General features: G+C 39.7%; 1 protein-coding gene across 2 annotated transcripts; it reads left to right on the top strand.

The window, feature by feature from the left end:
* The first annotated feature begins 2,319 nt into the window (after positions 1–2,319).
* Positions 2,320–11,542, top strand: timm44 (translocase of inner mitochondrial membrane 44 homolog (yeast)). Of its 2 annotated transcripts, none has more exons than XM_004067714.5 (13): positions 2,320–2,468; positions 2,876–2,980; positions 3,994–4,173; positions 4,261–4,341; positions 4,425–4,574; positions 4,750–4,886; positions 7,377–7,462; positions 8,917–9,009; positions 9,167–9,291; positions 9,463–9,513; positions 9,624–9,713; positions 9,955–10,065; positions 11,044–11,542. In XM_004067714.5, exons 1-13 carry the CDS (start codon positions 2,439–2,441, stop codon positions 11,161–11,163), a joined length of 1,359 nt encoding a protein of 452 aa, XP_004067762.1. In that variant the 5' UTR covers positions 2,320–2,438; the 3' UTR covers positions 11,164–11,542. The 2 variants fall into 2 exon arrangements, with proteins under 2 accessions (XP_004067762.1, XP_020557928.1); XM_020702269.2 differs by having other exon boundaries at positions 2,422–2,468; positions 3,975–4,173.
* The last annotated feature ends 323 nt before the right edge of the window (positions 11,543–11,865 follow it).

Below are 11,865 nucleotides of genomic sequence, written 5' to 3'. Positions count from 1 at the left end.
AACCATTAATATTTGTTTAATGCTTGAAATAAATCAATTATACTCTACCAAATGGGATCAAATAAAAAAGGGGGGGTTTATAATGATACACTGCCCATGAACATTGTAAAAAACAAACAACAAAAACAAGATAAGTTTATCTATTAGTTTTAATTTTTTTGTGTGTGTGACAAAATTTAAAATAACACAGCAGTATTTTACAAATAAAAACTACAGTACAACGAATTCTAAGCAGCAGATGAAAACCATACAAATAATATATTAAAGAAGAGTACTTTTTTCTCTTTTACGCCATTTTTCTTTTTTTTTTATTGATTCAGAACAAAGGTGACATACAGCAAAAGAACAAGGAACAATAAACTGTACATTAAAAGTTCAAAGTAAACGCCAGGGGATATACAAGCAAGAAAATAAACTTATTGAAAATTATAAAGCTGAGCAAGGTGATATGTTTTGATTGCTTTTTTGTTTGTACTAGAGGAAATGGAGTGTAAGTAACATCTAATTTGGGCTAGTAAATCAAGAAAATTTGGAGCTTTATTGCTGAATTTAGATTTGTGAATGTAATACTTGGTTAATAAAATCAGAAGATTTATTTAAGTCTTCTTTCTCTTTCAGCTTCTCCCATCAGGGGTTGCCACAGCGAAACAACCTCTCTTTTGAGGAGGAGCTGCATGGTTAACTTGGCAACGTTTTACGCCAGATGCCCTTCCTGACGCAACCCTCTCAATTTATCCAGGCTTGGGACCGGCACAGAAGCAGAGATGGGAATAGGGAGCAGCCAGGATTCAAACCCTGGTTTCACGGACGGAAGGCGCTGCAAACCAGCATGAGCTAAACCGGCTCGCAGAAGATTTATTAAATAAAATTGAGTAACAAATGTATTATCATAATTAACGTAACCAAATAAGATGTTTTTCCATGTTAAGGTAAAATGTGGATAAATTTGAGCTTTTATCAAGTTTGTTAATTAGTCTCATATATTGTCAGTGTACTTGCAGGTCCAAAAGAAATGCACCAATGTTTCCTCAAACTGAGGACAGAAAGAACAATTTTTATCAATATCCCTTTTTAGCCTTTGCATAAACTGATTTGTTGGATAAAACTTATGAATGATCTTGAATGAAACATCTTTCACTTTGTTGTTAATAAGATATTTGTTTGGCAGAAGCCAAACCTTTTCCCAACAAACTTGACCATGAAGTGAAGTCCAAAATGTTCTGGCCGGGAATTCCGTTTTTAGCTCCTGCTGGAACAGTCTTCGGATGGCTTTGTTTTGATTTGTCAAAGCAGAGAAGCAGAGTTTTCCAACAGCAGTGTCCGTCACATGAAGCTGTGGTTGGGGAGCAGATGGAGTCGGAGTTCCTTCATAAAGATAGGCGAGGTTGAGGGAAACGGCATCAAAAACAACTGAAAAGTCCTTCACAGAAACAGGGATCTGGTAGAACTGAAGGAATTCGGTGTAAGTATAAAGTTGACCTTGTTGATTGAATAATTGACTAACTAGTCTGATATTATTATCAAACCCCTGTTGGTTAAATATAGTTTTGTTTGTAAAGAATAAATCTATTGTTCCAAATGTAAAACCTGTGAGGAGAAAAGTTATGTTTCTAAATCATGGACCAAGCAAGCAGCATCTGTTTATGAAATGAGGACAGTTTGATGGACACTTTGTCGGGCTTGTATGAGCAGAGCAGTAAAAAGTCGAGGCCATCAACCTGGGAGAAAATGTAATTGGGTATGAAGTTCCACAGAGAATTTGGATTTTTCAGAAACTTTCTTATCCAATTCATTTTAAAAGTCATATTTAAGGTACTGAAATCCAGGAAGTTCAGCCCCCCCCCCAGTATAATCATTCATCAGAACCGATTTCCTTGTATGATGAGTTCGGTTTTTCCAGACAAAGTCGCATAGCAGTTTATCAACAGTTTTGCTGATGATGTTGCTGACATAAAGAGACTGAGCGGCATAAATGACTCTGGAGAGGCCTTCAGCCTTGGAGAGGAGAATTTGACCTTTAATGGAAAGGTCACGTAAGAGCCAGAGGATAAACCTCTTTTTCATTTTATCAATAATTGGAAAAAAGTTAGTATTACCTCTATCATTTTCAGTTTTTGATATTATAATACCAAGATATGTGACTGATGTCTTTACAGGAATATTAAAGAGTGATTCCGAATCACAAGATTTAATTGGAAGAAGTTCACATTTTTTCAAATCAAATGGACTGGATTTAATGTGGTCACAGAGAAGCTGAGCTACAAGAAGAAGTAGATATGGAGATATGGGACAACCCTGTCTAATTACATGGACGCCATGTTTCGGTGTCTTTCGGGCAGTGGCCACATTTTTGATCGAGGTTTCTCGCGGGTTTACAAAAGCACTTCCTGTTCACGTGGAAGGTCACGACCGGAAAAGGTCACAGGCAAGAATTGAAGATGGCGGCCCCCTTATGTCAATGTTATCAGGTAAAAAACTGCGAGCTAAATCTAAACTTGATGCAGGACTAACAAACTGCACACATTCACTGTAAAATCTACTTTTGCTTTTTTATTTTGGGTCCCCCCCCCCCCCCCCCCCCCCCCAGTCAAGCTAGTCGTGTTAGCTTCCACGAGGATGAATTTCTTTGTAGATATTTTTTAGTAAAAAGCTAGCAGGATAACTTCGTTCGTGTCGTGTCTCTTGTTTATTTTTGAGTAGGGATTTATTCGAGCGCAATTAATTAGAAGAAAGAAGTATACAGATGTATATATGGATACCTAAAAACGCGAACAGATGATCATGTGAAATAAAACTGCCACCCGGCGTGTTTATTGGTGGCTGAGCTGAGGTGATGATGCAGCACAGAAAAAGTGAGATGTGTCTTTTTCTACAGATGTGTGTCAGAAGAGGCGTGATGGTCTGTCCTTCCACTTACCTCCTGCTCACCAACAGAACCAGTGTTTACAGGATACCTGGACTCCTCACAACCGCCGCACAGGTAAATTAATAATAATTATTTCTCCTTATTACTAATAATTACGTTTTGTTATATTATATGAATCTAAATATATTTTCAATGTATTTATTTGCTTTCAACTCATTTTAGTGATCAATCAGCCATTTATTTAAAGCCATAAATGATCCTGATGTAAAAAAAAATTACATTATAATTGCAGATGTTTTCATTACATTACATTTAGTGTTTTGTGTCAAAACACAAAAGCTAAACTTATGGCTTAGCTGTTGGTATGTTGACCCCAAAGTAATGAGCGCAAACCAGAAGAAAAGAAAAAGTTTGGCTACGTTCCTACATCTCATCTGCTTTCCACAAGAGTTCGCTTTAAGAATTATTGGCACCTACAAGAGTCACTGTTTATTTGAATATAATCTTCTCTTTTATACCATATGATGGATCTTTCTGAAATTTTGTGACATTTTCTGTGACTTTTATTATTTTCAGTCCCTGATTGAACTGATCACATCTAAAATGTATTTTCTTTAAAAAAAACAACAACTTTTTACAAGTAAAAGTTATGTGTTTTCCATAGTCGGGTAAGTTCATTGGCGTTTCTGCCCTGGCCTTTTACATTTCTGTCTTTACTGAATTTCACATAAACGGCCAATTATTTTTTCAGGAACATCTCAAACTTTTCATTTTAGCAGCACTTTTAAATGGATGCATTCAACTGAAACATTTACACACTAACTAAAGTTTAAAAATGTTATTTGGTCGTGATATATCACCCTTCCCTTCACATGTCCACACAAACACAGATTTCATCTGTGAAAACATACTTTCATTCATTCATTCATTCATTCATTCGGTTTTTATGTGAAACGGGTCATTCGAAATATTTTTTTTTTTGGTTTTTAACACCTTTACATATTTTTTCATTTGTATGTTGTTTCCTCTGATATCATTTACATTTTCTCTGATTTGGGAAAAATACAGTTTCTTTGTACATTTGTCCTCTTTTTGCTGCTTGGTCCAGGTGTGTTGTTCTCTTACAGGTGAGGTATTTGTCCGGAGAGAAGGGCGGTGGCAGAAGAGGCTTTCTCGGGGAGTTTTTGGACAACCTTAAGCAGGAGTTAAACAAGAACAAAGAAATGAAAGAAAATATAAAGAAATTTCGGGAAGAAGCCAAAAAACTCGAAGAGTCTGATGCATTGAAACAAGCTCGGAAGAAATATGTAGGTATTAACTGTAAAATTAGGGCTCGTTCTGAGTCCATACACATTTTTATTTGTCTTTACGCCTTTTTTAAAATCTTTTTCCAGAAAACTATAGAATCAGAAACAGTGAAGACCTCGGAAGTTTTCAAGAAGAAGCTTGAAAACATTTCAGATACAGTAAAAGAGGTGAGTTTCCTCCCATCTAAGGAAGATGTCTCCTCCTTTACATGGATAGCAGTCTCCATATGTCTGCTTGTCTGTGTGAACAGGGCCTGGAAGAGGTCAGTCGGACAGAAATTGGAAAGAAAATCAAAGAAGGAATGGAAGAAGCAGCCAAAACAGCAAAGACATCAGCAGAAAGTGTCAGTAAGAGCGGAGAAATGCTGGGAAAGACGGGTGCATTCAAAGCAATATCTCAGGTACACGGTCACTTTTGGGTTTTTATGTGAACATTTGCCCCCTCATCCACTCCAAACCAGACAGTAAAGAAAAGCAAACATATTTTCTCCCAGAATAAGTGTACAAATGAGGACAAATGGGAATTTAAAAATCTTGAAGGCGTGAGTGTTAACGTGCTGAGTGATTTATGTGTAGGGAATGGAGAGTGTGAAGAAAGAGATCGGAGATCTTGGCCACACCGGCCCTTATCGGCCTCCACCCAGGCTACGGAAGAGGAGCGAATTTTCCTCCAAAGGGGCTGGGGATGAAGGCAAAGTCTTCGAAGCCAACGAGTACGTGAGTGCTCTCTGCTTTGTTCTACGTGGACAAAGACTGTTAGTGGTTGGATAAAGAGGTCCACTTGTTAAGCCCTGCTAAATTATCCGTGTCAGGGCTCTTGACTCAGTTATTGCACTGGTTGCACCGCTGCGCCTAACTTTTTTCCCTTAGTTGCATGAAAGTTTGGCGCACTCATCTTTTCGACGACATTGCCTTCACAAAAGCCCTTCATTTGAAACAAAGTCCTACAACAATGATAATTTACATGAAAAACTGGTGTTTAAAGTCCCACTCCAATGAAATTCAGACTTTTGGTGATGTTGACATGTTCTTTTAGCATTTTTCTCATAATAGATGACACATTAAAAAAAAACAACCCGCCCCTCCGCGGGTGGTTTCTCCTCCAAGCTCAGGTACCAGAGGCCTGGGAGCTTGAGGGTCCTGCGCAGTATCTTAGCTGTTCCTAGCACTACACTTTTCTGGACTGAGAGGTCTGAGGTCTTTCCAGGTATCTGTTGTAGCCACTCCTCCAGCTTGGGGGTTACTGCCCCGAGTGCTCCAATTACCACAGGCACCACTGTCACCTTCACTTTCCAGGCTTTCTCCAGTTCTTCTCTGAGTCCCTGGTATTTCTCCAGTTTCTCATGTTCCTTCTTCCTGATGTTCCCGTCGCTTGACACTGCCACATCCACCACAACGCCTTTCCTCTGTTCTTTGTCCACCATTACAATGTCTGGTTGGTTCGCCATTATCATCCTATCAGTCTGGATCTGGAAGTCCCACAGGAACTATACTCTCTCATTCTCTACCATTTTTGGAGGTGTTTCCCATTTTGACCTTGGGGTTTCCAGTTCATATTCTGCACACGTGTTCCTATATACTGTTCCAGCCACTTGATTGTGGCGCTCCATGTATGCTCTACATGCCAGCATCTTACATCCTGCAGTTATGTGCTGGATTGTTTCAGGCGCCTCTTTGCACAGCCTACACCTTGGGTCTTGTCTGGTGTGGTAGATCTGAGCCTCTATCGCTCTGGTTCTCAGGGCTTGTTCCTGAGGTGCCATGATGAGCGCTTCAGTGCTGTCCTGTTGGCCAGCCCTTTCTAGCCATTGGTAGGACTTCTTGATATCAGCCACTTCAGTTATGGTCCGGTGGTACATCCCATGCAGGGGTTTGTCCTCCCATGAGGATCTGTCCTCTGTCCGATCCTGTGCTCTCCATTGCCTGAGACATTCACTGAGCACACTGTCAGTTGGGGCCTTGGCTTGATGTGATCCTGCATTTTTTATGAATTTCTATTGTTGCCTCAATGAAAATAAGAAAAATATCTTAGAGTTCAGGAGGCGCGAGCAGGCTGGCTCTCCATCCTGCAGCAGGTCTCTGTCTGGCCGCCAGCTCGCCTCCCGGGAGCCGACATCGGGAGCGCTCCAGCTTCATCGGCCCTGCGACAGACTGTCCAGAGTGTACCGGCCTTCCCGGGTACTGTTGGGCAATTTGGTACCAAATTGTGCTGCGCTGCTGACAGACCTTTGCACCACCCCCATCGTTCAAATTGCGCTGCTAGACCTCAGATGGCGTATGTACCATCGACTTAACATTGAAACCGACTGCCTCTGCCGCGTGAATCGCGTTCGGTGTGAACACCGCTTATCCGTAACCTGTAATCCTAAATTTAACCCTTCCTCTGGGTCTGCGTGGCCAAGAAAAGGTTCAGCACTGCCCGCACATATTTGGAAAATTACACACGAATAGTTACTTTCTTTGCAGCATTTCCTTTTATTTGCTGTGTAAATGAGTGCAATGTGGAATTTTTTGTGTGGAATGACAAAACAAATGTGTGGTTCACACATTCTTAAAAAATGTCACTTTTCACCGCTTTTTATCACTAAAGAGAAACTTTAGAGAATAGAGACTGTCAGTCGGTGTTGTTTGTGTGCCCCCTCCCCCTTTTTGTGTCAAGCTCTTCACTCATGCAAGACACACCTATCACCAGGGAGGGGGGGGGGTCAAGGGCTCAGCACCAATGATCACAGAAACGGTGGTTCAGATAGACATGAAATATGGCTTCTTAAGGCATTTAGGTTGGGGGATTTTGATTAGAAACTTTATATTCATAATTAAAACGCTACTGGGAACATTTTTAATTGAAAGAAATGTCATAGGGGGACTTTTGGGCTGTGAAAACCGTCAGCAAACACTTCTCAAACAGATATAAACATTTGCACACCTTTCTCTCTTGTTTAAACTCTTAAAGATCAAAACTTGATGGAAAAAAGGTTCCATATGGTCTCCAACCAATCAGACCACAGAACACTGTAAAAAAATAAAATAAAGCAAAATTGAACAAAAAAATGAAAGGTGAACCGTGAGTGAGGGACCTCTGGACACTAAGCCAAACTGAGTTTTCTTTGAATTTTTAATTTGATGGTTCTGGATGTCATTTAAATTTCCTTGTTGAACTGAATTCTTCTCATTCTGAGTGACATCTGTTCACTTTGCTTCAGGGAAGCCATGGGCGTCGTGCTGCACAAAGACTCAAAATGGTACCAGCAGTGGAAAGACTTCAAAGACAACAACGCGGTCTTCAACAGTAAGGCTCATCAGAAGTGTCTGTTTTTCTGCTCTGCTTTTTATTTTTTGGCCCAAACTCCGTTTTTTTAAATCGTTTTCCTTTGTTTAATCATATCCAGATGTTTAGAGCCGATTTCCTTTTTAATTACCATTCATCAGAAAACATTTCTAAAGTAGAAGTGGGTTTCATGGAAACTGTTTCAAATTTATTTTTAGATATTGCAGCCATTTTTGCAAAAGCTGCACATTCTGTCAAAAAAAAGCAACAACTTTTTTTTTTGTCTAGATTTAATCAGCCTGTAAAACCCCAAATGGTCCCTTTACAATGCAGGTCCATGTTAGCAGTTCATGCATATACCAGAGGTGGCTCATAATTTTCTTATTTCATTGATCAAATTTCTAAATTTCTATGCTAATTAAAGGGCATTTAACGTGCAAAATCAACTTTTTGAGCTTTTTTGTGGATGATAATGTTCATTTTTACAAAAAAACGACCCTAAAGCGGTATTCTGATCCATTTACTCATTTCTGAGTATTCGCGCCAGCCCCTCCCAGTCCACTAAAACAACTGGGTTCTCACATTGTGAGGTCACAAAGGGAAGAACCGCCCCTTCCAGGAAGAGTCTGCGCTGCCCCCAGACTAATAGACACGCCCACTTTCTCTGTGGAGCTAGTGGTGATCGGCTAAACACATTCTATGCATGATCTGAACATCCATCTTTGCAAAAATGTTGATGTTTTCATGGGCGAAATGCAGAAACGCTGCTAAGGCCGGCTCTAGGTTGAAGTCATGACATGGGCAACACCCACAAGGAGCGAAAGGCGGAGCCTCAGATCAAGTCGTCTTACTTCCTGGTAGCTACGAAAATAACTCAAATATCATTTTAAAAAGTCTTAATTTAGTAATAAATAAACTAACATGTATATGGATATAATTTACTTGAAAGGTTTAAGAAAAGCAGGATGTAGTGTAGTTCCAGCTTTTAGACAAATCTAAAGTGTTGTTGTGTCATTTTACACAACAACACTTTAGAACAGAAATGACAAAATGTAGTACAGCAGCAGGAATTCTTTACCTGCAGTCCTTTCTGTGCCTATGATACACATTCAGACCGTCACACTGTGTTCACAAAGAAAAGATTGGGCAGAACTTAAAAACCGTTTTGAAAAAAACAAACTGTTAGCATCACATAACATAAACTTTTTCTGCTATGGAACCATCTTTGATCCCTGCTAGTCTTCACACTTATAGATCACAGATTGTGTTAAAGGGTTTTAATATTTCTTGATCATTAAATGCAACAGTTGACCATTAGACAAGTATTTATCAGTGTTTCGCTGTGCAGACTGTCTGATCCAACCCTTCAAGTGACAGAAATGTGTGTCCACTTTTTGTGAATCTGCTTGACTTGTTTGTAAAAATGTTCCAAGCCTTAGTCTGATCCCCTCTCTGCATTTCTGTGTGAACCGAAGGGTTCTTTGAAATGAAGATGAAGTATGACGAGAGTGACAACGCCTTCATCCGAGCCTCCCGAGCCGTCACAGACAAGATGACGGACATCATAGGTGAGAGAAGTCAAAGCGGTGGGGAGAGGCTGACTTCAGCTTCCACAGTGAGGAGAAAGTAAAGACCTGCTGCTTTGAAAACATCCCCAACCACTGCTGGGTTCTGCCGTAGCAGCTCTCTCGATGTTGCTTCTCTTTGTGGGTGTTTTATTTTTAGGTGGACTCTTTTCAAAGACAGAAATGTCTGAAGTGTTGACAGAGATTTTGAAAGTGGACCCTTCCTTTGACAAGGATGCTTTTCTGAAGCAGTGCGAACGAGACATTATTCCAAACATACTGGAGGTACGTTGAGCTGTCAACATTGAGTCTTATTTAGGAGATGTAAATCGTGGAATTGTGTCTGAGGAAGGCCATATTTTATCAATGTGTTTAAGCAGATTGACTGAAAAGCAAGATCCTCAGTAGATGATGAAGACTGGTGTATGTGACTGCAGGTTTGCTGTCTTTCTTCAGGCGATGATCAGAGGGGAGCTGGAGGTTCTGAAGGACTGGTGCTATGAAGCCGTAAGGTCTCCCACACAAACGCAGACTCCTCCCAAAGCTCGGATGCTGACCGCCCTTCAACCGGTGAACATTTGTTGTGAGGCAACTTCTCTTTTTCTGCCTGTTTGCAGACATACAGCCAGCTCGCACATCCCGTTCAGCAGGCCAAAGCCATGGGGCTTCAGTTCCACTCCAAGATTCTGGACATAGACAACATCGACGTAAGTCACGGTTTGGAGTGTTTGAACTGAGAGGAGCAGTCACTTCCACTTTTCAGGTTCTCTTTGCTTTTAGATTTTTCTGTTTAAAAAGTCCAAAACATGTTAACACAAAGTGTAACTTACTTGGTTTACCTGTACATATTTTCTGCTTTTGTGTTTTTAGTCGCTGATTCATGACATAAAATCACTAGAATAACAAATATGTTGAGGTATTGAAGCATTTGTGTGCCTTCCTCTCCAGCTGGCCATGGGCAAGATCATGGAGCAAGGTCCTGTGTTGATAATCACCTTCCAGGCTCAGATGGTCATGGTGATCCGAAACACCAAAGGGGAGGTGGTGGAGGGAGACCCTGTGAGTGATGCCGAAAGCTACAAGATTCACTGCCTGTTGATGAAGCAAAGAGCACCTCTGTTACATACATGTAACTCCTGTACTCTTCCTTAAAATATGTTGTTCCATCAACATTTAAGGGAAATCTCCCCCCAATAAAACAGGAATCTTTAGGGTTTGTGGTGGATCAAGACAGGTGAAGATCGACTCCCCCTGAAATTGCATTCCAACGTGTTCTGACATTTTTCTACTAATGGAGGACGTATATTAAGAAAATTAAGCTCAAAACTGCATTTCTGAGTGTTTCTTTATTAAAATCATTGTGATACAGGAGCAGACAAAATACTCACAGCAGACAAATGGATCCATGGACGTCTCTGTTTTCCTCGTCTGCACTCTGGCTCTGGATCAAATTTATTATTATTATTATTATTATTATTATTATTATTATTATTATTATTAATACAACTGTACTGCTGGATAGCTCCAATATTGCTCGCCACTTTTGTTGCACCACTATTGTTACTTTGGGGTGCGAGGGACTGAAAGCTGGCAGGAGAGCACATTAAAAGGTAGCTTAGTTATGAATGGAGGGAAAGGGGGCGGAGTCTTAGTGGTCCCGCCCACAACTCGGAAGCAAATTTCTAACCGACAACTTGCTCTCTGCAGAAACCATGTTGTTGAAAATGGAGTGGGACTTTAAAACTAATTCAATTTAAATTTGAAGAGTTAAATACTCATTTAGAAGCTTGTTGTTTGTCTCAGCAGATTTTCTTTTTAAATGTTAGTCTTTTCTAATTTTAATAAAAATTATATTTTGACAGCTGACAATTTTTTTAAAAGGCATGTTCACTATGCTTATAATGGGTATTGATAAAGTAAAATAAGTCTTAAATCTAAATGCACAAACACAGAATGAAGTCTGTATTATTTACTATGGTAAAGTCATACTTTTCTGTGAACTCTGGCTTATTCTTCTACCCTGTGTTGTTCTTCCAGGATAAAGTTCTCAGGATGATGTATGTGTGGGCTCTCTGCCGAGATCAGGAGGAGCTTAACCCATATGCTGCATGGAGACTCCTAGATATCTCTGCTTCAAGCACAGAACAGATCCTTTAAGACTTCTTTTTTATACCAAGAGAAACAGCCCACCCAGGAAAAGACCACACAACCTGCACAGAAACTCAAAAACGGAAGGATGGAAGGACGTGGAAGATGGACCGCTCGGCAAAAAAGACAAACTTTTTTTGTCAACACAATGTGAATTACTGCTGTTGAATGCTATGGGTGCCTCTTTGTCATTTTTCAATTTTAGCTTCAGTACCAATTGTGCTCATTGCCTGAATTCAGTTGTCATTTCCTCAAATTTACCACCAGAGGGCAGCAAAGTACAGACATTGATTCTGACCGAATTTTGATATTCAGGATTGATTACTAAAAGTTCATTATATTATTGCTGTAAAAAGTACATTAAATCCAGTAAATTACCTTAATATTATCCTGTTTTGCTGGTTGTAATTTTAAAAAAAAGTCTGTTTCTGAGACTCAGTCACTCTTTTCATCTCCATTGACATTATAAAGGTTACTGGCGTTGGTGCCATTCATTCTTTTTAAGAATCTTTATTTGTATAATTATTCAATAAAATGGTTACCCCCCTATAGTAAATATTTAATTATAAAAATAGAGATTAACACTATTTTGCCAGAGTAGCAAATATCTGGTAAACGCAGTATCTTCGCTGAAAAGGGTTACATTAGTTCCAGATTTCTAGGCCATTGGCTGATTTCTTCTGGGGCCTTTTCTAATTACATTTTTCAAAT

Source organism: Oryzias latipes, chromosome 4 (assembly GCF_053564925.1).
Source record: "Oryzias latipes strain Hd-rR chromosome 4, Olatipes_Hd-rR_3.1".
NCBI lineage: Eukaryota > Metazoa > Chordata > Actinopteri > Beloniformes > Adrianichthyidae > Oryzias > Oryzias latipes.
The sequence above is the reverse complement of the archived record's forward strand: the minus strand, read 5'-3'. Positions and strand labels throughout refer to the sequence as shown.